The sequence below is a fragment of the Elephantulus edwardii genome, unplaced genomic scaffold (genome assembly GCF_000299155.1).
Source record: "Elephantulus edwardii isolate Elephantulus edwardi_28Jun2011 unplaced genomic scaffold, EleEdw1.0 scaffold00304, whole genome shotgun sequence".
Lineage (NCBI taxonomy): Eukaryota > Metazoa > Chordata > Mammalia > Macroscelidea > Macroscelididae > Elephantulus > Elephantulus edwardii.
Genome location: NW_006400054.1, coordinates 1,295,368 through 1,319,918, shown reverse-complemented (window position 1 = coordinate 1,319,918; position 24,551 = coordinate 1,295,368). Strand labels below are relative to the sequence as shown.

General features: G+C 54.9%; 1 protein-coding gene across 1 annotated transcript in view; it reads left to right on the top strand.

Moving 5' to 3' along the window:
* Positions 1-24,551, top strand: part of GOLGA3 (golgin A3) — a 49,549-nt gene that overhangs the window by 7,354 nt on the left and 17,644 nt on the right. Inside the window, exons 4-16 of the mRNA XM_006901008.1 lie at positions 7,993-8,354; positions 10,572-10,684; positions 11,116-11,786; positions 12,188-12,299; positions 14,513-14,819; positions 14,905-15,107; positions 16,677-16,814; positions 18,148-18,309; positions 18,725-19,093; positions 21,162-21,239; positions 22,032-22,295; positions 23,412-23,506; positions 24,269-24,488. Of these exons, the coding sequence (XP_006901070.1) occupies positions 7,993-8,354; positions 10,572-10,684; positions 11,116-11,786; positions 12,188-12,299; positions 14,513-14,819; positions 14,905-15,107; positions 16,677-16,814; positions 18,148-18,309; positions 18,725-19,093; positions 21,162-21,239; positions 22,032-22,295; positions 23,412-23,506; positions 24,269-24,488 (3,094 nt within the window). The remainder of the gene's footprint in view (positions 1-7,992; positions 8,355-10,571; positions 10,685-11,115; positions 11,787-12,187; positions 12,300-14,512; positions 14,820-14,904; positions 15,108-16,676; positions 16,815-18,147; positions 18,310-18,724; positions 19,094-21,161; positions 21,240-22,031; positions 22,296-23,411; positions 23,507-24,268; positions 24,489-24,551) is intronic.

Sequence of the window (24,551 nt, the reverse complement as noted above, 5' to 3'; positions counted from 1 at the left end):
AATGTGGGGTCAAGAGTGGTGGACGATCTGTCAATAATCTGTGTTATGCGGATGACACAACCCTGCTTCCTGAAACTGAGGAGGACCTGAAGCACCTGCTACAGAAGTTCAAGGACTGCAGCCTCCAATATGGATTGAGGCTCAATGTCAAGAAGACAAAGATTCTCACCACTGGACCAATTGGCAACATCAGGATGTAGAGATTGAGATTGTTCACAGCTTTAGTCTGCTTGGCTCCACAGCCAACACTCTCGGCACCAGTAGCCAGGAAATTAAAAGACGTATTGCCTTGGGAAAGTCTGCTGTTAGGGACCTCTCCAAAGTACTGAAGAACAATGGTGTCTCTCTGGACACTTAAGGTGTGTCTGATACAGGCCATGGTCTTTGCAGTCACTTGTTATGCATCAGAGAGTTGGACCAATGACCAAGGAGGATAGAAGGAGAATTGATGCCTTTGAGCTGTGGTGCTGGAGAAGAGTATTGAGAGTACCATGGACTGCTAGGAAAACAAACAGATCCATCCTGGAAAGGGTTAAACTGGGTGGCTTCTTGGAGGCAAGGATTCTGAGGCTCCGTCTAACATACTGTGGGCATGTTGTAAGGAGAGACCGGTCCTTGGAGAAGGACATCATGCTTGGGAGGGTGGAGAGACAGCGCAAGAGAGGAAGGCCCTCTATGAGGTGGATTGATTCAGTAAGTGGGATAATCGGGGTGGGAGTGTCAGAGACAGTGCGATTGGCACAGGACAGAGCAGAGTTTAGGGCTGTTGTACATAGGGTCGCTATGAGTCGCAAGCGACTTGACGGCACATAACAACAACAACAATAATAATAATTGCTACCATTTGTCAAGGACACAAGTCAGCCTGTGCCTATTGCATTTGTTCCTGGCAATACTTTTGCGCTAATTTCCCCCTCTAATTCTCTGATAAAGAAACAGGCTTAGTTAAAGATTCTACTCAAGAACTTACGTCTAAAAAAAAAACAAAAACAACTAACTTACGTCTAAGTGGTGGAGGGACCTATGCCTGAAACAGAAAGTCCAATAGCAGGGCCTGCCCTGGACACTACCGTACAGTGGAACCAGGAAAAATGTCATCATATTTTTGTATACAAAGTAAAAGCCAAAAATATGACACTGTCACTTGCTCTTTGTTTACTTGTGGTTAGTAGTTTTGGGCCTCAGACAGACCTCCTTTGTGAAAGAATTCCGTTTTCCTCTTGGCTGGTCTCTGCTGTGTCTGATTGCCATTAAGGACAACTCAGCTACGACATAGTGGGGGACATGGAGCTGTCCAAGCAGGATTTGCCAAGAAAGAGGTGTGGTTGACGTCCTGAAGGTGCCTGAGGCGTGAAGGTGCCTGAGGCGTGGTTCTCAAGCGGGCAGGTTGGAATAGGGCAGCTGGGACCAAGAGACACATTCCTCTCCTGTTTCACTGGGCTGCTTGGGGGAGTTTGTTCTGTCTAGGGTGGTGTTAGTGTGGGCGCTGTCGCCGACGTCTCTGTGACACGGTCTCCTCAGCTGCCCAGCCTTCCGCCTACCTCTCTGGTTGGCATGCTGTCTTCGGTGCATAAATAAATCCATCTAGTCCTGTTAGCTCTTCCGCTCTTCCTCCTCACTTAGGTGACAGCTGCTTTTCTGGTTACAACTCCAGGGTGTTCTTGTTCACCCTTTGGAACTGTGGCTCCAAAATGTGTGTGTGTGTGTGTGTGTGTGTGTGTGTACACGAATGTGTGCAAGTGCACGCACATGTGTACGTGTTTGGAAATACACATAAACAAAACATGTCATCTCTACAATTTCTACACATACAATACCATGACCCTGGTTACGTTCTTCAAGTTGTACACCTCTCTGCCCTGTTAGAAATTATGGAGAGCTCTGGTGGTGCAGTCCTTAGGCAGTTGCACCTGTGACCCAGAGGCCAGGCCTCTCTGGTGGTTCAGATCCACCAGCTCAGAACGACTGCACTGCCACGTACGGCCTCAGAACCCAGAGAGGGGTCCATTAGGAATTGATTCCGACTGGCTAGAAATGAGAGTGTGTGTCCAAGATAGCATTAAACCCCCATTAGCATGAAGTCCGTGTCCTCCATGCACATATATCCCCTTTTCACTTCCCTCACTGATAATCTTTGGGTGCCTCTGTATTTCCTTTATCCCCCTTTTCCATCTCTTCCTTGGTAACCACTGGTACTCTTTGGTGTCTCTGTATTTGCTGATTTCTCTCGAGTGAGATCATCTGGAATTTTCCCTTTTGTGATTCACAAGTTCATCTTTGACTCACTGTTCATTTTGTCAGGTCTGGCCTCAGGACGTTGTTTCTCCTCCTGGCTCAGTGTGTCTGCACTGGGTAAACATTTTCAGGAAGTGTGTCTCCTGTTTGATAGTTTGTACCTGGAGTGCGCCATGACCTTGCTTGCGCTCCACACATTATCTCAGCACTCTCCCAGTTTCTGCCCTGGGTTCCTCTTTTCCTTTCATCCACATTTTCACTGTTTCCTGCCATCTTTACCTTGCTTTTGAGCCCTTGTTACTGTTTCGATCTAAAGTGGTATTGTTTTATTTTATGGGTCTCAGGCTGAGGGCCGTTTCCATTCGAGGCCACAGCTTTGGGATCCCCCCCCCCAGACTCTTTTAGGCCAATGTGGATGCTGTTGTGAATTTGATTTCTATCTTCATTTTCTCCTGTCCTGCCCCTTCTAGCCACTCTCTGTCGTGTTCTAGCCACTTTCTGTCATGTCGTCATAGATGCCTGGCACCAGGCACATTTTATCCATTCATCTGTGGCCAGATGTCCAGTTGTGTCCGCATCTTGGCTGCTGTGAGAAGCACTGCAGTGAACACTGGCAAGCCAGTTTCTGTTTGTGTTGCTGCCTTCGCTTCTGCCTGATTACAGAGAATTGGGCTTGTTCAGTCACAGGCTCGTCTTACGTTGAGCTTGCTGAGGAAACGTCATGCTTGTCTCTGCATCTGTACCATTTAGGAGGATGTCTATGAGTGTGTCTCCTCCACACCCACGGGACTTCCTTAGAAGCAGAGTGGTCGGCTTCACAACCTCACCAATCTCACTACTCGTTTTTTGTTTTCAAGATCATTGCCAATCTGTTGGTGGTGAGGCGGGAGCACGTTTAGCTTTGATCTGTATTTTCTTTTTCTTTTTAAGTTTTACATTATTATTCAGTGTAAATTCCAACACGATACACTGATGTGATTTCATGCATTTAGGAAGAAACATATCCTTGTTATGTGGGAAATTGTGCAGATGGTTTCTGGAAGACCTTCATTCTAAGCGGCTTTTTAAAAAAGAATTTCATTTAGAAGTCAGGGTCTTCTTTCTTCAGTTTGCTGTAATCCACATTCGCTGAGTAGACCCTGTATTGTTCATTGGGGCCTGGTTTGTTCCATGGTTCTGGTTTATTCTTTCTGTCACAAGAGACATCTGGATTAAGTAATGCCAGACGCGTGACATACAGTGCTGCTCCAGTACCTCCAGCTCCAGTGAACACAGAGAGGTATCAAGCTTGGTGCTTCTTGGCTTCACCGAGGATCTGGCGGAGCATGTTTGCTTCAGAGCCCTCCTGTGCGGAAGGAGAGGATGTGTCAAATTGACAGGCCTTGGAAAGAGCCTCTGATCTCTAATTTTCTTCATGGCTAATGAGGGAACTCTAGTGACCTAGTTGGCAGGGAATTGCACTGTTAACCCAAAGGTGACACCTTTGTGGACTTTGCCATTCAAAGCCACCAGCTGCTTGACAGGAGAAAGATGGGCGGTCTCATGCAGTGTGGTGAATAGCCTCTGGAAACCGGCCGAAGGGTCATCTCGGAATCAATTCCCACTTGGCAGTGAGCTGAGCTGGCTACTGAAGGTGCTGTGGTTGTATAGTCCTTTACCTTTGGGGGCTGGTAACTGAAAGGTCAGCAATTCTAATCCACCAGCTACTCAGTGGCAGCTAGACGGGCAGTGTCCTCCAGTAAAGGTTTTCGGCCCCAGCACCTTGACAGAGGGTCATCATGATTGGAGTTGACCCATGACTTCGGTTCGAGGACTCTTGATGCTGAGCTGAGCGTTTTTTTTCATGTGCTTTCTGGCCTTTTGAATGTCCCCAGTGATGAAATTTCTATTTCCTTGGAAAAGGGCATCATGCTTGGAAAGGTCAAGGTTCAGCAAAGGAGAGGAAGACCCTCGAAGAGATGGATTGATGGAGTATCTGTGGCCTTGGACTCAGATATGTCGAGGATGATGAGGATGGCACAGGAGAGGAGAGAGTTCGGGTCTGTTGTTCATGGGGTCACTATGAGTTGTAGTTGACTTGATGACACTTAACAACAACAAATAATAAAGAAGCTCTGCTGGCCCAGTAGTAAGAAGCTGCACTGCAGTCCCAAAGACACACAGTTCAAATCCACCCAGTGCTCTGCAGGAGGATGAGCAGTCTCAACTCATGTGATTTACTGCTTCCAAAAACCCACTGGAGGGTCAGCTGTGGGTTTGGTTCCAACTCATTGACACAGTCACAGCAACAGTGGTGAAGATACCTACCCAAGGCCCCTGCCCATGCTTTGATTATGGTGCTTTTTGTCGTTTTGTTGTTTGATCGGAACTGTTAGAGCTTAATATATTTGAAAAGGCAGTGCTGATGCTCAGCGTTCACCACTTTTGTCATCTTGCTTTGAACCTTCATTTTGGTTTCTGGGGTGGGACTAGGGTGGGGAACACTGAGGCTGGGGAGTGCCCCAGAGCTAGAGGTGAGCATGGAGTGACCCTTCTGCATCTAGGAGCCTGTGTGTGTGTGTAGGAGACACACTGACCGATGTGCACGTGTATTCACATGCAGACACTGGCATATGTGCCCCGAGTGCACAGTCACACTCACACACGGGCACACACACAGTAGCAGTATGTGCAGAAGGGAGTGGACTCGCCCTTTTCCTGAGAGGCCAGGAGAGAGACTTGATGGCAACAGCTCCCAGTGGTGGTCAGGGAAGGAAGCCCCTCAGCAGCGCCAGCTTCACCCAGTGGGTGGCCAGACGATCATGAGCCAGCGAGACTCAGAGAAGAGAAATGGTCCCCTGCTGGCCACTTCCTCCCGTTAGCCACCCCTCTGGTGTGCTCAGCCCCGTGCTCCCCACAGACACTTGACACCTTCTTTCCAGTCCATTGTCTAATGCCGACAGAGACATTTATAACGTATTTGATCCCTTTCTCTCGCACCAGGTGTGATGGCATAGTTGGCTGGACTTGAGGCTGCTGGGGACTTGAGAGCTGCTGCGGGTCCTGGGATGTGAGCTTTCCGCTGCTCTGATGGGGAGGAGCTGGCCCTGAGCCGTCCCCTGGCACCCTGTGTCACTCACCACAATGGACGGTGTGTCTGCCGGACACCATGCCCTCCTGGAGTCCAGTGGCAGCACCTCAGTGGATCCCGGGACCTGCCCGGAGCCCCCTGATGGGCAAGACTCAGCCTGGGGTAAGTCCTGAGTGCCCTGTGCTGTTGGAGGCTGGACAGTGATGTCCTGGAGGCCTGAGGGTCAGGGCCCCATGGGAAGTCCTCATCCACATGAGCCTTTCAGTCGTCCCCGGAGTGTGACTTCTTGTTCGATGATCACTTTGAACCCACCACTCTTCTGTATCAGATGGGGGGGGTGCATGGTACTGGGCCCAGAACAAGGAATCCCAAGACGAATGTGGATACAGGGTGGGGGTGACCACAGGACGGATCTGGATGCAGGGTGGGGAGTGACCACAGGACGGATCTGGACATGGGATGGCAGGGTGACCACATGGCAGATCTGGACACAGGGTGGGGGGTGACCACAGGACGGATCTGGACATGGGATGGCAGGGCGACCACATGGCAGATCTGGGCACAGGGTGGAGAGTGACCACATGATGGATCTGGATGCAGGGTGGGGGGTGACCACAGGACGGATCTGGACATGGGATGGCAGGGTGACCACATGGCAGATCTGGACACAGGGTGGGGGGTGACCACAGGATGGATCTGGATGCAGGGTCGGGGGTGACCACAGGACGGATCTGGACACAGGATGAGGAGTAATCACATTGCAGATAGGGACATGGGGTGAGGATTGACCACGTACGTGGCAGATCTGGACATGAGGTTGGGGATGACCACGTGGCAGATCTGGATGGGGGAGGGATGTAGAGAGGGCTTTTGCGGAGATTCTGCACAGAGGGTGGGGTATGACCTCCCCATATACCATTCTGGCCCTCCCTACTACACTGCTGTGACCCTCCCCACACACCTCCATGGTTCTCCCCCCCTAAATACCACCGTGGTCCTCTGCCCACACCTCATACTCCCTGCCAGGCCCAGCGGTCCTCCCTGCACATTGCCATGATCCACTGTCCACACTACTGTGGCCCACACACACCTCGTAGTCCTCTCACATACCATTATAGCCTTTCCCCATATACCTCATGGTCTTCCCCTGTGGACCTCGTGGTCTTCCCTCATATCTCATGGTCCTCCCTGCACACCCTGTGATTCTACTATACCTTGTGGTCCTTCCTTCATATCTTACGGTCCTCCTTCCCCGACCGTGTGGTCCTCCCCCTACGCCGTGTGGTACACACATGCAAGCATGCACACCTGCGCTCACACACACACACGCGCGCGTGCACACACACGTAGTCCTTCCCCCCACCTCACCGTAGTCCTTCCCCCCACCTCACCATAGTCCTCCCCTTCCGCATGGTTCTTCCACACACAGCTGATGGTCCTCCCCCCACCTCCTTCGGTCCTCCCCCGCATCTCATGGTCCTGTCCTCATCTCGTAATCTCTCCCTCACACCTTGTGACCCTCCCCCTACACCTTATGGTCTTCCTGGACATATCATGGTCTCCCCTCCATCCTGTGGCACACCCCTCGTGCCATGTGGTCCTTCCCCACATCACGTGGTCCTCCTCTCTCGCCTCACGATACTCCCCTCATTTCTCAGTCTTCCCCCATCACCTCATGGTCCTCCTTTCACATCTATAATCCTCCTGCTCCCCGTGATCCTCCTCCCTCCCCGCACCTTGTGGTCTTCTCCTCATACTTCATATCTTATAGTTTCCCTCCACCCTGTGAGCCTCCTCTCATATTCCATAGTCTTTCCCCCCATAGCCCTCGCCCGAATCTTGTGATTCTTCCTTCATAACCTATAGTGCTCCCCCTACCTCATGGTCCTCCTTTCACATCTCATGATCCTCCCCCACATAATACTCTGGGCCTCCTCTCATGTCTCGTAATATTCTTCTGTACTCGCTGGTCCTCCCCCGACACCTCATAGTCCTCCCCTTATATCCTGTAGTCTTCCAGTCTTCCTCCCTGCACTCCTCATAGTCCTCCCACACCCTCCCATGACCACCCCTCCCATGATCCTTCCCCTACGCACCATGCACCATTGTTTTCTCTCTCTGAACCCCGCATCATGCCCCCTCTCCCCCACCCCGTGGTCCTCAGGTGCTCTTCCACCAGAGTCTTTGAGGCTCAGAAGTGAGGAGGCGGCGAAGACTAAAAATATTTATAACAAATCTTTCTTGCTATTTCTGTCTGATGAGAAGTGTGCTTTGGAGTAGTAATTCCGTTCGTGGTACTGTTAGTGGGCGGACTTGAGTTTAATATTGGACACCACGCGTTACTGGTTTCTCTGGGGCCATGGCTGGGGGGTGAGGCAGGCCTGTGTGTGTCTGCACGCAGCTGACACTCTGGGCCTGAGGCACTGCAGCCTGTGTCAACCGGAAAGGCGTCCTCTGCCCCTGCATCTCACTTCCCTTTCATGTCTATATTAAACAGGCTCTCGTGAGGTTTTGCACCGATATATTATAAATGACAAGGGGACCTTAATGTCAGAAGGCGCGTCGTGGGTGACTTGTCCCATCAGCTGCCTCGGGAAGAGCCAGGCTGCACTTCTGTGCAGTGAGCACGTCTGGGAGGTGGGGGTCTGCCGGAGGTCCCCCAGACGCTCGTGTTTGTCCTCCCGCAGCTGTGCGTCGCAGGAGCTGCGTGTGACCACGTGTCAGTGTGGTGTGGTTGTGGGAGCTGTTGCCCCAGAGCTGTTCTGTCTTGCAGGTTCCAGCAAGAACACAGACACAGCTCCGGGTGAAGAAGGCCTGGATGTGGCCAGCCAGGGGCTCAGCTGCCCCAGCGGGCCTGAGACAGCTCCGCCAGGCCCTGCGCTGCCTCTCGACCCCACCTCTCACCCAAGGGGTGCGGACACGGCTCCAGGTGTGACCGGTTTCCATGACAACCTAAGGAAGGCTGAGGGCAGTAGTGCTGAGGGCGGTATTAGAAAAGAAGCTTTGCAGTCTCTCAGACTCAGTCTTCCTATGCAAGAAACGCAACTGTGTAAGCATCATCTGTCTCCCGTCCTCCCCACCCTGCTCATGTTGTCCTCGCACCTCAGCCTCCTGGAGGCAGACGGGCACACATGTCTCTGTCCTTGGCTCTGGGGTCACATGGTGGGCGTGTGTCTGACAGCATGACACCGTTGTAGTCAATGATGGGGTGCCTCCCCACTGTGATCACCATGCGACAGTCTGCAGGAAGAGAAAGGTCGGCTGAAAAAGAGTGACATTGCTCTGAGCGCCCACGTCACAGCCCGCCATAACCTGCAGTGACCATGCGCTGACCCCGGGGTTTCCAACATGAAAGGCTGCAGGCTGGCCTGCGCTGGAAGCCTGTGGACCTTTCTGACCCCGGTGTTTTGGCCTTCTCAGACCTCACGCCTGGTTCTGGTCACTGTTTTAAATGGGCTATGTCGTTGACTCTGGTGTGTTTTCTCACTCAGCATTGCTATGTGGAAGCCCTCCCTTCACGCCGAAGTCTGTGTGCTGTGTTCTGTGCAGCCGGCCTCCCGCTCTGAGCTCCTGGCTGGTGACCAGCACTGCAGTGACCCCATAGGGCCGTGTCCCGTGAGTCCCAGTGCTCCCTGCTGGGCTCCCAGTGGCGGGTGGCTGTCAGGACCACATGACTGCCCTGCTGCGATGTCCAGTGCTGGGCTGGGCCCCCAGGTCCCTTCTGTCGGGTGGCCACCAGGCTGACAGCACACTGTGGTGTTCCATTGCCACTTGAGTTTGCACGTTTCCACCAGTGAATTTGAATATCTTCTTATCTTTGACCATTCAGATGTTCTCTGTGAACTGTCTCTCCGTGTCTTTCGGCTGTTTTGTCCTTTCTTTGTACACATTATTTTATTAGAACTGCAGCATAGTATAGAAATTTCCTGGAAACCTGTTGCCTACATTTTTGTCAAGAGGTTTCATAGCAGAGTCTGGATTCCTTGTCTTAGTGTTGTAGGAGCCCTGGCCTCGGGTCCCACGTAGCCCCCATTTATTCTAAGACTTTCATCTCTATGCAGTCCTGGGCCACTCGCAGGCCTTGAGTACCATATAGCAGTGGTCTGCTGCTAACGGCAGCCCCTCTGGCTGGCCAGCTCCTTGCTGTTGCTCCATCTGTCCTGGGTCGCTCGCTGCAAGCATGCAGTCCTGTCTGGTTTAAACCCAGCCTGCCCTTCTCACTGATGCCATGTGCCTGAGACCTGCTGGCCCTAGGTGTCCGTCCTGATAGAACCTGTGCAGTTGGCCGACTCAGACGTGCAGGTCTTTTCAGAGACAACATAATTCACAAGTTCTTAATGATGTCGGTGACTGTCTGGATGTGGGAACGACCCAAGGCAGGTTCCGTTCATTTCCTGAGATCATGTGTGGATGGCAGCAGAGGTGGGTGAGCTCCTAGGTGACCATAGGTTTCTCCAGGCCCTGAAGGCAAATGCAGCTTCCTGTAACTCGAAAGCCTTTGCACTTCTTGGTTTGACCCTCTTGGAGCCAAAGATAACCACCGTGGGAATGTGCACCATTCATTCTGTTCTCAGCTGGGCATTAGTGTTCCCATCCTACCCTGGCTGCAACCCTGGCCTGGGTCGTGGCTGACCACAGCTGTGGCTTGCAGGCCGCTGCAGCCCGTGCCCTGTCAAGTCCTTGGTTGCCCATGTGGAGCCAGGCTCTCCAGCAATGTGATGGTTATAGCAGCGGGCTGTGGTTCTGCGGCTGCTATTGCAGGGAATTGGATCAACCAGATCCCACGATTCCCCAGCCTGTAGCTGCCAGGTAATGGTGTGAGGTGCCACCTGCCCCTCGCTGGCATTGACCTGGTTCCCATCACCAAATGCCGCTGCACCGTGGCTGGGTGTGCACATTCCTCTCAGGTCAGCTGTGAGTGCTCAGAGTTGGGGCGGTAAGGTGAGGCGCGGCGGCCTGATTCGTCGTGGGGGGAGCTGTCCATGGGTCAGACCGCACAGCCCTTTCACCATGAGAGGGCACACTTTGGGCATCTTTCATTAGACAAGCTGGGCTCCTGTGAGGGGTGCTGTGCTTGGATGGGTGCAGGCTAACCCCGTTCTTCAGGCCCTTAGAAGACAGGACCCATCTGTGTCGTGTGAGAGGCGTGACCTCCCCTCTGACCCTCAGAAGCAGTGGTTTAGCAGCGAAATGCAAAGGGGTCAGACATTGCTGCTCACGTGCTGGTGCCCTGGCTCCTGGATTTTAAATGACTTTCCATGCACAGGCTCAACTGAGGCCTCACTGCCCCTGGAGAAGGAGGAGCAGGTTCGCCTTCAAGCACAGAAACGGCTGGAGGAGCAGCTTCAACAGTACAGGGCGAAGAGGCAGGAGGAGAGGGTGAGTGAGGCAGGGAGGCTGAGCTCTGTGTGGCCCACGTGCTCTGTGCTGGGCTCGACAGGACAGGCCTACCTGCTGCCTGCTTCTTTACACGTCCAAGGCAGTTCTAAGGTAGCCACTTTAGTGTGCTTATTATATGTATTTATTACTATATGTATTCTTTTACATTCATGTGAAAGAGTAAGCTCTGGAGAAAAGTATAGAGAGAAGGTGTGAGGAAGGTGGGTTTTAGGGTGACACAGCCCCCTGGTGGGAAGTGTGTGTCAGGCAGGGCAGGTCTCTGGGCAGCTCTGTGGCAGGTGACACTGGTGCAGAGACGAGGCCGGCCCTGGGGTGAGTGGCAGGAATAGAGACAGCCGTCTGGGAGTCACAGTGTTGGAACACTACCTGTCTGTCTGAAATTGACTCCTGCACTTTTGTCTCCTTGCCAGTCCGGCCATCCAGTAGTGAAAACGAGACTTTCCAGCACCCTGGACCCTGAGCTCATGCTTAACCCCGAACAGCTGCCGCGGGCCAGCACCGTGGCCCTGACCAAGGAGTACTCCTTCCTGCGCACCAGCGTGCCTCGCGGGCCCAAGGTGGGCAGCTTAGGACTCCTGACACGTTCCTCGGAGAAGAAAAGCCCCAAATCCGGCAGGATTCGGTCTCTGGCTGATTACAGGACTGAAAATAAGGATGGTGCGGACTTGAGTGGAGGTGGTCCAGCCACCAGCCCCTCGCAGGGTTCTGTGAGCAGGGGCAGCGTGACGTCCGTGTTGTCCGAGGCCAGCCTGCCGCTGGATGCTGACGCCTGCCCAGAAGACGCCTCACTGGCCGGAGATGACACCTCCGAGGTGGATGGCAGTGAGGCCGGGCTGAGGCTGGACGGGAATGACAGTGACAGCTCCTCGTACAGCAGTGTTTCCGCCCGGGGCGTGCTGGGCGCACTGGTCAGCACCCAGGACTCGGCCTACATGGTCAACAGCCAGGAGATGGCTGCTGACACCCTGGACCAGTTTCCTTCGATTAAGGATGTCCTCCAGGCTGCGGCAGCTGAGCATCAGGGCCAGGGGCTGGGGGTCAACGGGGACATCCGGAGCCGCCGAGGCAGCCTGGCCAGCAGGTAGGTTTGGATGCAGTGCCTGGGGACTGGCAGCAGAGGCCTCACTGCATTCTCTCCTCAAGCCCCTTCCTGTCAAGGCAGCTTGGCTCTTCGCTGTCGCCGTTGCTGCACTCAGTGTTTCTTTGCTGCTCTGTTGGGGTCATGCCTTTCATAGACGTTTCTGTAAAGTCACAGATTCTTAAGTGAGTCAAGGTTTGTGAGCGTGTCTTGGCCTCAAGGGGGCCTCAGGGCCCAAGTCTTGGCAGGCTTTGCTGCTGCTTCAGTGCTTGCTGGAGCCTCTGCTTGAATCCTGTGCTTGCTTCTCTGAAGCACAGCCCCAGAAGGCCAGGGCGGTGGGTGGGTGTCGGGGCAGGGGAACGAGTCATTCACGCTTCGTCCCCTGACCGCGTGTTTGTCCCCAGTGTGTCCATGGAGAGCTCCGTCGCTGAGGCCCAGGACGAGATGCTACAGGTCCTCAAGGAGAAGATGCGACTGGAGGGGCAGCTGGAGGCCCTGACACTGGAGGCCAGCCAGGTAGAATGCTGACCGCTGTCCCAGAGCCTCAGTGCATGAGGATGGCGATGGTGTATAGGTCTTTTTACGAACACTGGCGTTTCAGTTACCATCCTTACACCTGGGTGGCTTTAACAAGCAGAAATTTCTTTTCTTGCAGTTTTGTTGTTAGGTGCCACCAGCTTGACTGTGACTCATAGTGACCTTCTGAACAATAGATCTGAACCCTGTCCTGCGCCATCCTCACAATCTCGGACGTACTCAGGCCCATTGCCACAGCCACTGTCAGTTCACCTGCTTGAGGATTTCCTCTCCTTCGGTGTCTCTCCACCCTCCCAAGTGTGATGTCCCTTTCCAAAGAATAGCGTCTCCTAGTGACATGCCCAAACTATGTGAGATACAGCGTTATCATCTTTTCTTCTAAAGAGCGCTCAGGCTGCACCTTCTCCAAGACATGCCTGTTTGTTCTTCTGCCTATCCATGGGCTATTCAGTATCTTCTCCAGCACCACAGTTTAAAGGCATCTATTCTTCTGTCATCCTTAGTCATTGTCCAGCCCTTACAATTTGGAAGCTAGAAGTCCAAATTTAGGATACCAGCTCCAGGGGAAAGAGCTCTCTCCCCTGCCCCTCTCTATTGCCCGCCCGCCCTCCTTCCCTCCCCACCTCCCTCTCTCTTTCTCATTCTCTCTCACTCTGTCTTGGTGGTTGCCCATTGCTGCAGTCACTGTGTCTCTCCACCTCTGAATCTTCCTCTCTTTCAGCTGACCCTCCCTCTTTCCCAGCATGATGTCTTTTTTCCAATTATTGGTCCCTGGCTGCAAACCCGAAATATGTGAGGCGAAGGTTTGCCATCATGTGATGCAACTGAAATTCCATGACTTGGGTCAGGTGCCCGTGAGACCTTAGACTGGCGTCCTTCCTCTTTAGCACGTGGCAGAGGTCCCTGGCAGTGCATTTGGCCAATTCCAGGCAAAACTTGTGACATGACAAGTTTTACAGGCAATACTCTATGGAAATTCCCTTCCCATAGGATTAGGAGATTGTCATGGGATTAAAGAATGTTTCCTTTTCCTAAATTGTTTTGTTTATCAGATCACAGGTGCTCATTAGGAAGCTGCCTCATTATGTCATCACATGCATGGATTGTGAGGGGCACAGCCCATTGCTTGACAGACAGCTGCTATAGGGGTGGTTACCTAGAGAGTGTGCTGACTCGTTTCTTCACCACAACAAGGTGGACATTGTGAGCAGGAAAAGCAAGTTACAAGAGTTTTTCGGTTTTTCACTGCACATGATAATTAAGTTTTAACTTGCAGTCGGCAAACTCTGCTTGTCGTTATTGAGTCTGAAGCCACTCTTGGCTGGCCCTGCAGTGGGTGTTTGGAGGAGCAGAGAGCCCATCTTTCTCCCCCGGAGCTGCTGGTGGGTTCGAACCAGAGAAGCATCACCCGTGGGTTAGCGGTGCAGCTCCCTGTGGGCCCGTCCACCTGAGCTTCTAACACTGTGAAAAAGTCGAGCCAACAGTGTGTCTGCTCTCACAAGAGATGGACCCCATGGGGACAGAGGGGCTGACACTGTCTCAAGCTGCTGACACTGGTGGCCCTTCAGAGCAGCCACAACCTCCAGTTTTCCAAAAACGCAGTGTCTGCCAATGGCAGTAGAGCAGAGTGTGGTAGAACGAGGCACGCCTGTGCACTGCCCACGTCCTCGCCTTGTCGGCCTGAAGACGGTCCGTCCCAGCTGCGCGATGAGAAGGCAGGAATTTCTGGCCGCCGCCTTTGATGCTTAGGCCTCTTTTAGCTCTGCAAAGTTCCACTTCCTCCTGTCTCTTTGGGCAAGGATAGGGCGCGTTTCAGCCGTGTTGTTCCTAGGGTTGCTGTGAGTCATAGTCAGCTCGTCAGCACCCAACACGTCGATGCAAGCTGTCCCTGGTTTGCTGGCCCGTGGACTCCACTTTGCTGAAATTCCCGCTTGGGTCTCAGTGCGTTTGTGACTTTGAGCTTTGCTGTCACGTCCCATGCTGCGTAGTGGTGGTCATGGCTGAGCCCGGGCCGCACCACGCTCAGTAATGGCTGTGCCCAGGCTTGCGGGCAGTGCCTGGCCCACCTGCCCACCAGCTCATCTGGGGACTGGTTTCCAGGAGCTGGTGTGCCCCGAGGTCAGGCTGCCTGTCGGGCCCCGGCCTCTGCCTCTCCAGTCGGTCAGTGCTGCAGGTTCTGCCTGCCGTTTCAGGCGCTGAAGGAGAAGGCGGAGCTGCAGGCACAGCTGGCCGCCCTGAACACGCGGCTGCAGGTGCAGGTGGAGCACAGCCACAGCAGCCAGCAGAGGCAGGACTCGCTCAGCTCCGAGGTGGACACCCTGAAGCAGTCCTGCTGGGACCTGGAGCGCGCCATGACCGACCTGCAGAGCATGCTGGAAGCCAAAAATGCCAGCCTGGCCTCCTCCAACAACGACCTGCAGGTGGCCGAGGAGCAGTACCAGAGGCTCCTGGCCAAGGTGGAGGACATGCAGAAGAGCATGCTCAGCAAGGACAATACAGGTGAGAGGCCGCCACGCGGCCCCTGCGCGCTCGGGGGTCAGCTGTGGCTTCGTGGTGGCATCCGCCTGCTCTCTGCTTCTTTCAGTGCACGACCTGAGACAGCAGATGACTGCGCTGCAGAGCCAGCTGCAGCAAGTGCAGGTGGAGCGCACGACGCTGACCAGCAAGCTGAAGGCGTCGCAGGCCGAGATCGCGTCCCTGCAGAGCGTCCGGCAGTGGTACCAGCAGCAGCTGGCACTGGCACAGGAAGCCCGGGTCAGGCTGCAGGGCGAGATGGCGCATATCCAGGTGCGGATGCTGCAAACGGACATCACCACAGGGGCCGACTGGCCAGCCTACCACGGTCACAGTGTGGAGTGGGGCTGCTTCCTCGGTTAGAAAGGGTGTTTCTAGATTTCACAGGGAAATAGAAAAGCGAGATCAGCTCACCACTCCCGTAGCCACACCGCCCGGCACAGGAGGCCTCCTCCCCGGGGGAGCAGCCTAGTGTCTAAACTTCTGCCCGCCTTTGGATCATTCTGTTAACACTGGGCTTGCAGGAGACTGGAGGGTGTCCTGGAGGGAAATCCAACTATTGGAGCACTTGGGAGAGCAGTTGCATCAATCCTATATCATCAGCGCTCCCCATAATTAGGCTTCTTCAAAAGTTTTCTAAACCTCAGACTCTCCCCTGTCCTAAGAAGAGCAGGCTGTGCGAGGTTGGAGAGCGAACCTGTTCTCGGTAATGGAGGAACGTGAGCCAGAAAAGGTTGAGAACGGTGAGGCTTTCATTGCTGAGAATAGTTGAGGCCATCTCCTCTAAACCACCAGAGTTGGAGGCAGTGGCGGTAGGTCTGGGTCTGCACTTGGACTCAGAGGTGTAGACGGTCTGGGATCTGGAGCTAGACTGTTCTTGAAAGAAGTTCTGGGATCTGAAGCTAGATTCAGACGTGATGAGTGTCTGCATCAGTGACGATTAGTGGGCTGGGGTCCAGATTTGGACTCTGTTTTGGTGGAAAGTCTCAACTCCCAAGCAGGACTCAGGGATGGTAGGGACTGACGTTCAGAGTTGGATTCCGTAGTGGTAGAAGGTCTGGGGTCTTGAGTTGGCTCAATAATAGTAGAAGATTTGGCATCCGGAGTTGGAGTCAGTGCTGGTAGAAGGTGTAGGATCCAGAGTTAAACTCAGTACTAGTAATAAATCCAAGATGGAGTTAGACTCAGTGTTGGTTGAAGGTCTGGGATCTGGAGTTGGGCTCAGTAGTGGTAGAGATCTGGGATCTGGAGTTGGGCTCAGTGGTGATAAATGTCTGGTAGATCCAAGTTGGACTCGGTGGTGGTAGAGGGTCTGGGACTGGAGCTGGACTCGGTGGTTGCAGAAGATGGGGAGTTTGGAGCTCAGTCGTGGTAGATGGTATAGGATCCAGAGATGGACCCAGTAGTGAAAGGTCTGGGATGTGGAGTTGGACTCCATGGTAGTGGTAGAAGATTCAGGTACTTGAGGCTTCTGGGTTTTTTCCTCTCTTCTCCTCACCAACCCCTGGCTCCTTTTGGGGCCTGGATGTCAGGCACTGTGGCCGCTTTTCCTCCTTGAAGCGGTCTTACTGTGATGAGGGGGCCCTGCTAGTCAGGGTGGCTGCTTTGATGGCAGCTTCAGCCATGAGGTCAGACCCCCAGCGGTAGAGGTCACAGACACACCTTCACAGGGGTGCTCTGTGCAAGCACTGCCGTCACTGCACATCCTCCAGGTGCTGCACTCCTGAGACCAGGTGCCCGGTGGTGGCACTGAGGCCGCTGCAGGAACTGAAGGGTGGCTGTCCCGTGCTGGTGGCCCAGGACAGGTCTGGTGACTTCACGGTGCTGTTTTTTTCTTCGTAGGTTGGACAGATGACCCAGGCGGGCCTCCTGGAGCACCTGAAACTGGAGAACGTGTCCTTGTCCCACCAGCTGACAGAGACACAGCACAGGTCCATCAAGGAGAAGGAGCGCATTGCAGTCCAGCTGCAGAGCATAGAGGTGAGGACGCCCCGCTGGCCCGCGCACGCTGGGGAGGGCGGAGTGCCTGTGGTACCCCCTACGCGCTGCAGTCATACACGCACAGCCAGGCTCCTCACACTCTGGGCTGCACGCGGTATTTGAAGGGTGATGTTCTTTATGAGACAGAGAGTGAGTGAGAGTGTGTGTGTGTGTGTGTGTGTGTGTGTGTGATACACACGGGCTCTAATCGCACATTCAGTCCTCACAGACACCCGCGTGCAGAGGACTTGGGTGTGCGTTGTCTGTGTGGGTGTAGATGTACATGTTGGGCCGTGTGCCTGCTGCACACATGCGTGGATGCTCTCACCCACCTGCGCTGCCCTGTGGACCCTCACGCCAGTCCTGAGCCCACCCCCGCCAGGAGCAGTTCCTCACTGAGCCGGCCGTGGTGTCAGGAAGAGCGGGGGCCCTGAGTGCTGCTCGCTCATGGGCCACACAGCCACGACGCCTGTGTCCCTCCTGTGCAGTCCGGACTCTAATCCGAACCCTCCCTTCCCGGAGCACAGTGTTCCATGTCCCATGGTTGGTAACATTATGTTGTCACTCTGCTGGCTGCACCTCACACTGGCCGCCACTTACAGCTCTGTGACCTGGTGCCAGCTGGACCTTGGTTGGGAGCCATGCTTGCCCACAGGGCACGGCTGGTGCTGTCTGCTGTCCTCACAGTCCCTGTTCAGTTCATCCTCTCCTGAATATCTCACAGGCTCTCTGGTCCCTGACATGCTCTCTTCTCTGGTCAGTTGATGGACGTGCCTCAATCCCAGGGTCGGTCTTGTTGAGGCCGGATGGCAGCCTCATGGGTCTGGCCTGGAGGGGCTGCCCCCAGCGTGAGTCCCACCTCCATCAACCACCTGGCTGCTGTTCCTCACCTTGAGGACGACCCCTGCACAGGCTCTTGGCTTGGTCAGCAGCTGGCGTGTCACAGCTACGCAGTGACCAGTCACATGCCTCCAGGCATGGTACTTCGGTTCATCAGCAGCGGGGCACATCCACTTCTTTGTGGATGGTGCTGTGTGGTTCATGGTCACAAGTTCCATGTTGGAGGCAGAGCATTGTTTGTGCCCTGTCGAGCCCTGCCAAGCCAGCCCTGGTCAGGACGCAGGAGCCATGGACGGAGGAGCAGGCCTAGATCACTGAAAGAGGCTTGGTCAGCATGCAGGGGACATAAATGGAAGAGCAGGTCTAGATGACCGAAAGGGGCCCTGGTCAGCAGGCAGGAGCCATGGACGGAGGAGCAGGCCTGGATGATTTGAATGGCTGCTGTTGACACACAGGTAAGCTGGCTTTTTAGAACTTTGTTTTTTGGGCTCAGGCTGACATGTTGGACCAGGAAGCTGCCTTTGTTCAGATCCAAGAAGCGAAGACGATGGTGGAAGAAGACCTTCAGAGGAGGCTGGAGGAGTTTGAGGATGAGAAGGAGCAGCTGCAGAGGATGGCAGACTCAGCAGCATCCTTGGAGCAGAAGCTGGAGCAGGTAAACTCATCTGGCCTCATGTGAGACACGACTTCCTCTGTGGGAACCTGTGGTTGTGTCCTCAGGCCCAGCAGAGGTGTGGCCTGCCAGTACGTCTCCATGTTAGGCCCGATGGGGGTCAGGTCAGGGCTGGGTGACTGGGCCTCTCCTGGTAGGACAGACGGAGGTTGGGTCAATGACTGGTGTAATCCTTTTCAAGGTCGTCATGTCTCTGCTGACCTGGTCATCTGTGTAATCTATAAACTGAGATCTCTTGTCACTAGCAGTGTCCCTTTACACTGGAATTTTGCATTTCTAAAAACTTCCTCCAGAGTATCTGTTTGACTTAAAACTGGAACAAGGGAAAAAGTACATGCTTTCAGAGCATGTAGTCTTCGCGCTTGGGAGCTGGCACACAGCATTGGTCTCTCCCCAGGTCCAGCTGACTCTGCAGCAGCGAGACCAGCAGCTGGAGGCCCTGCAGCGGGAGCACCTGGGCCTCATGAAGCAGCTCACAGAAGCGCAGGAGGCCCTGCAGGCCCGTGAGCAGAGCCTGGGGGACCTGCAGACACAGCATGAGGAGCTGCAGGCCCGGCTGGAGGAGCTGCAGGGAGAGGCGACCGCCAGGGAGGACACCATCCAGTTCCTGCAGAAGGAGAAGATTGTGCTGGAGGTGGCGCTGCAGGCAGCCCGGAGCAGTGAGGAGGAGCGAGACAGGGGGGCCAGGCAGCTGGAAGCGGGTGCCCAGGAGACATCGGAGGTTCTCGAGCAGCTGAGACAGGAGTTGGCTGTAAAGTCCAGCCAGGTAACTCGCACCACGGTCCTCAGTTGGTGTGTGGTCCTCTGGTGACACCTGCAGGATCTCCCCACCCAGGTGGGGACTATCTTCTATGGTTTCCAGACCGAACCCTCTGTGTCAGGTCCATTCCGACTCATGGTGACCACCATCAGGTTTCAGAGACTGTAAATCTTTACAGGAAGAAACCGTCACCTTAACCTCACAGAGCAGCTGATGAATTCGAACCACTGACATCATAGTTTGTAGCCCAACATGTGGAGCACTCTGCCACCATGACTTCTTTAATATGTGATTGTTGGGTTTTGTGCACTTCAAGTCAAAACCAACCCATAACTGACTCCAGTGGGTTTTCAGAGACTAACCTGTTTTTCTCCCACATAGTCTCCGGTGGATTTGAGCTGAGTACTTCTGGGTTGCCAGCGTATCTCCTTACCATTAGGCTACTAGGGCTCCATTTATATGTGGAGGTGGTGGTGGTGGTTGTGTGCTGTCATGTTGGAATCGACCCATAGCTTAGCCCTCCAGCAGGTTTTGAGAGGCAGTAAAGAGCATGGAAGGAGCTTGCCCGTTTTTCTCCCTCGGACCGCTGGTGGATTTGATCCATGTGCCTCTGTGTTGGCAGTGCAGTTCCTTAGCACTAGGTCATCAGAGCTCCATTTACATGTGGTAGGGAGAGAATTTAAAGAAACTGAAAATTCTTACGGTGCATGTGATTTGCATCTGATGCCTATCAGTTTGTTTATTAAGAACAAGACCTGCTGAGACCCTGCAAATAAGATTAGGGTGGATGGATACTGAGCTATTCTCAGAGTATTGGCCCCATCCCAAGATTGTCAGGTTGAAAGGGGGTTCAGGGAACAGTGGCCATGGCTCTGAGGCCCTCTCTGTTTTTTCGACTCTCATGTCCCCTCTCCTGGAAGCCACCTGTCCAACCTGTGTCCCAGTCGATCTGGTGTCATCTATCCAGCCCCCAAGTTCTGGTTTCCCCAGCATCACCTGCAGAGTTCTCATGTCTCAGTCTTCCTGGCATCACCTGCCCAGCCCCCTTGTCCCGGTCTCCCTGGGGTCACCTGCCCAGCCCCCGTGTCATGGTCTCCCTGGCATCACCTGCCCAGCACCCCTACCCCAGTCTTCCCGGGGTCACCTGCCCAGCCCCCGTGTCATGGTCTCCCCGGGGTCACCTGCCCAGCCCCAGTGTCTCGTTCTCCCTCATGTCACTTCCCCAGCCCCTGTCCAATCCAGCCCTGATGTCCCAGTCTCCCCGGTGTCACCTGTCCAGCCCCAGTGTCCTGTTCTCACTTGTGTCACCTGCCCAACCCCTGTATCCTGGTCTCCTTGGTGTCACCTGTCCAGCCCCCATGTCACAGTCTCCCTGGAGTTACCTATCTTTTACTCATTGAGGTGAGTTTAGTTCTAGGCACAGCAGATGTCTAAACTGTCTCCTAGTTCTTGGAAGTTCCGTGAGAAACAAATAAACATTAAATCCCCTAGAGTCGCGTTTCCCCAAGTCTATGTGCCCGTGGACCACAGGGCCCTGAAAACAGTTCCGATTCTGTGGGTAAAGTGCAGACTCATCTCGAGTGGCCCCGAGGTGGAATGGACAGCTGGTCTCGGACTCAACTGAGAGCTGCTCAGCTTAGACAGCCAGAGTCGACCACCTGCACCCAAGGGCCCAGCTTGACTCCTCCTTTTAGTGTAATAGACTTTGAGTGGAGCACAGCCGGGCTCGTGCTCAACTGAATGGCTGTGACGGTCCGCGTTACAGCAGCAGGAGTGGAATGCTGCCACAGAACAGGTAGCCCCGAGAGGGAAGGAGGTCTGCTGACCCAGACCTGGCACGTCCCCTTCCTCACACCCTGTCCCTCCTCCTACCGTGCCCTCCCTCGTCGTCGTCTTAGTTTGTTTTAGATGGTAAATAAAGAAGGGGAGGCCGGTGACCCTCTGGAACCACACCTCTGTCCAGTGAGGACTTGTCTCCACCATGACTGGGGAGCTGGCTCTTAGATATTTGTGGGCTCTCTGTGCCCTTCTGGAACCCCTAGATTTAACGTGCTGTGCAAACATGTCCCCCCAGGTGGAGCACCTGCAGCAGGAGACGGCCACACTCAAGAGGCAGACGCAGAAAGTGAAGGAACAGTTTCTTCAGCAGAAGGTAAAATGCCCTTGTCCGTTTTCTTTGTGTGAAACATGGCGAGGAGAAGTCCTTTGTGTTGCATGTACTTCAGCACAAGACCGAGTAAGGAAATGTGACCTTTCGCGTGTGTCTTCCTTGACGGACCCGTTAACTGGGGCGCACACTGGCAGCCCGAGCCCACCCACGTGCCCGTGCCTGTCCCGAGCTCAGGAGCTTCTCCCTGCGGGCTGGCTGAGGCTGTCCACCCTGGCCTGCACCAGCAGGAACCTGGCCTTCCCCGTGGGCCCATCACCCAGAGGGCTGTGTGCACTGTTAGTCCCCGTGGATTGTGCTGCTTGAAGAGTCTTTGACCTTGACTTGTGCGTTCACAGGACACTGGGGGTGTGGACATGATGGGACATTAGCCAGGCCAACTTACTTGTCGGGGGGTACTTGTGACGAGCATCACTCCACTGTGGTGAAGCCATCTTTGATTCTAAGATTTAAGCCAGAAGGTCACCCCAGGACACAGGCAGCTGAAGGCAGAAGGACATGGACAGACTCCTTGGACGAAATGAGACGTCCCAAGAGCCATCAAAAGCTGACCGTGTGCTGCTTCGCCCCAAGTCCTGGGGCCGTTGTGGCATTGCTGGTGGCAGCATTCATGGCTTGAGGTGTGAAGGCTATCTGGTTGGTAGGATTTTAGATTTATAGAAAGAAACTTTGTGCCTTTAGCTCAAAGCCGTGGCTGTTTTCAAGAAGTTGGGATGGTCAGTGTGTCCTGTCCCCCTCCCGGCCCCACACTAGCTCGCTCTGTTGGCTTGGTAACAGGTGATGGTGGAAGCCTACCGCCGAGACGCCACCTCCAAGGACCAGCTCATCAGTGACTTGAAGGCCACCAAGAAGAGGCTGGACTCGGAGCTGAGGGAGCTGAGGCAGGAGCTGCTCCATGTCCAGGGCGAGAAGAAGTCCGTGGAGGCAGAGCACGCTCGGCTGCAGAGGGAGTCAGCCCAAGTGCACCGTCGCGTGGCGGACCTGGAGGGGAACCTGCAGTCGGTGCAGAAGGAGAGGGATGCCTTGGAGACACAGCTGCAGGTCAGGAGTCAGCGGGGTCTCAGAAGGACCAGGAGGTCGGGGACTGCTCTGCAGAGAGCAGTGTAGATGGCCACCTGCCTCGATGGGGGGAGCTGGTTATCAGGGCACAAGGCCTGTGAAGATAGTAGTGGGGTTCGGGGGGCAGAGAAGGGGCAGGGCCCATTAAAGGAAAAGGGCGCTGTCAGCGGGGAGGAGCCAGTGAGTGGGAGGGAGAAGAGGGGAAGGGGTCTGTATGGGGGGTAGGCAGGGCAAGAGGGGGAGGGTGGGTGGGGCAGGTGAAGGAGTGGGGTTGGTGCGAGGGAGAGGATGGTGCAAGGGGGTTCCTGTGAGGGAGGAGCAGGAGGAAGAAGAGACAGTGAGGGACGAGGGACCAGCCAGAGGGTACAGACAGGGACAGTGCAGGTCGGGGTTTTGAGGATTCGAGAGTAAGGGGGTGCAGTTTGAGGATTCCAACGTGTAAGGGGTGAGATGGACCGTGAGTGATGTCCATGTGCTGAGAAGGGATGTCCCCTCATGTCCAGTTCTGGAAGACTTGGGAACTGCTCTGACACCTGGAGCAGGGAGTCCAGAATTGGCTCTGAGCAGGAGGCTGGGAGGGAGGTGACAGAGCGGCTAGAGCAGGGCCCTGGGCACTCGGTTGTGAGGCAGAGTGGGAACATGACCCATGGTCACTAGAGGGGGGAGGACTCGGCACTGCTCCTGCCTGGCCCCTGCTGTAGCGTGGTCATTACAGCCGGGACAGGGCTCAGCACGGTCGTTACAGTGACGAGAGAGTGTGCCATGGCCCTGCATGACCTTGACATGGTCATTACAGGGGAGGCACCTCAGCACCGCCCCTGGAGGCCGGACCCTTAACTGGTGCCCTCGTCTGAGGTACCAGGGCCTTCAAGAGTGCCCTCTCCTGAGGCGCTGGGGCTTTGAAGGGTGCCCTCACCTGAGGCGCCAGGGCCTTCAGTGTCCTCACCTGAGATGCCATGGCCTTCAAGGGTTCCCGCGCCTGAGAGGCGCCGGGGTCTTAAAGGGTGCCTTCTCCTGAGGTGCCGGGGCCTTCAGTGCCCTCGCCTGAGGCGCCAGGGCCTTTGGCACTTCTCACGCCGGCTCCTCCCTTCTCTTTAGTCTCTGCAGTTTGATAAAGAGCAGGTGGTCGCGCTCACAGAAGCCAATGAGGTGTTGAAAAAGCAGATTGAGGAGTTGCAGCAAGAAGCCAAGACGTGAGTCCCACGGGAGGGCCTTCCTGGGTGTGTCTGCGCAGGGGCACACCAAGGTCACAGGTGCCCTGGCCAGCCACCGTGGAGTCTGTCCTCCGCCTTTCTGTGGACATGTCCAGGGTGGACACGCCCTGCGTGTATACACGTACATACGCGTGCTCATGTGCACACAGCCAGGTGGGGGTACACGCACGTGCTCATGTGCACACAGCCTCGTGAACACATTTGTACACCTTCATCCTGCATGTGTATACACAAACACATGTGCACACATCCAGAGTGAACGCACACGGACACACAGCCAGGGTGCATGTGTTCTGGTAAACACACACCTGCATAGACATATGCACATGGTGCACAGACGAGGTGGCCCACGTATGCATGCCTGAGGAGAGCCTCATGCTCACACATACCCACATGTCCATGTGAACACACGGGGCATGGAGCAGTCCTGAGTACACTTGACTTGCCTGGCTGCTACTGATGTCCAACAAGAGCCACGGGAAGGTTTTCTCTGGTGGGACAGGAGCTGTTGCTCAGTCCTGCAGGATCTTTAACATGTCCTCCGAGGGGGAGGTGGCAGCTGAGGCCCTGTTCTCCCGGTCCCCTGGCTGCTGTCTCTCTTCATCTCCATGCGCTCACCTGGGCCTCATGGCTGGAGAGAAGCGGGTTCTGAGGAAGGGTGGTAACCCTAATGTGCTGTCCTCTGGCTGTGGGAGCAGACAAGCCTGCAGTGAAAGCCACTCGTCCTCTGTGGTGTCTTAGGGCCATCACGGAGCAGAAGCAGAGGATGAAGCGTCTGGGCTCGGACCTGACCAGCGCCCAGAAGGAGATGAAGACCAAGCACAAGGCTTACGAGAACGCTGTGAGCCTCCTCAGCCGCCGTCTGCAGGAGGCCCTGGCCGCCAAGGAGTCCGCAGAGGCCCAGCTGGTCGAGCTCAGGGCGAAGGGCGCCGAGGCCGGTGGGGTCACCCCCGCCTTGCAGGTAAACACCCATGGGTGTCATGGGCAAGCCCCACCTTGCATCTGTGGATGTCATAGGCTACAC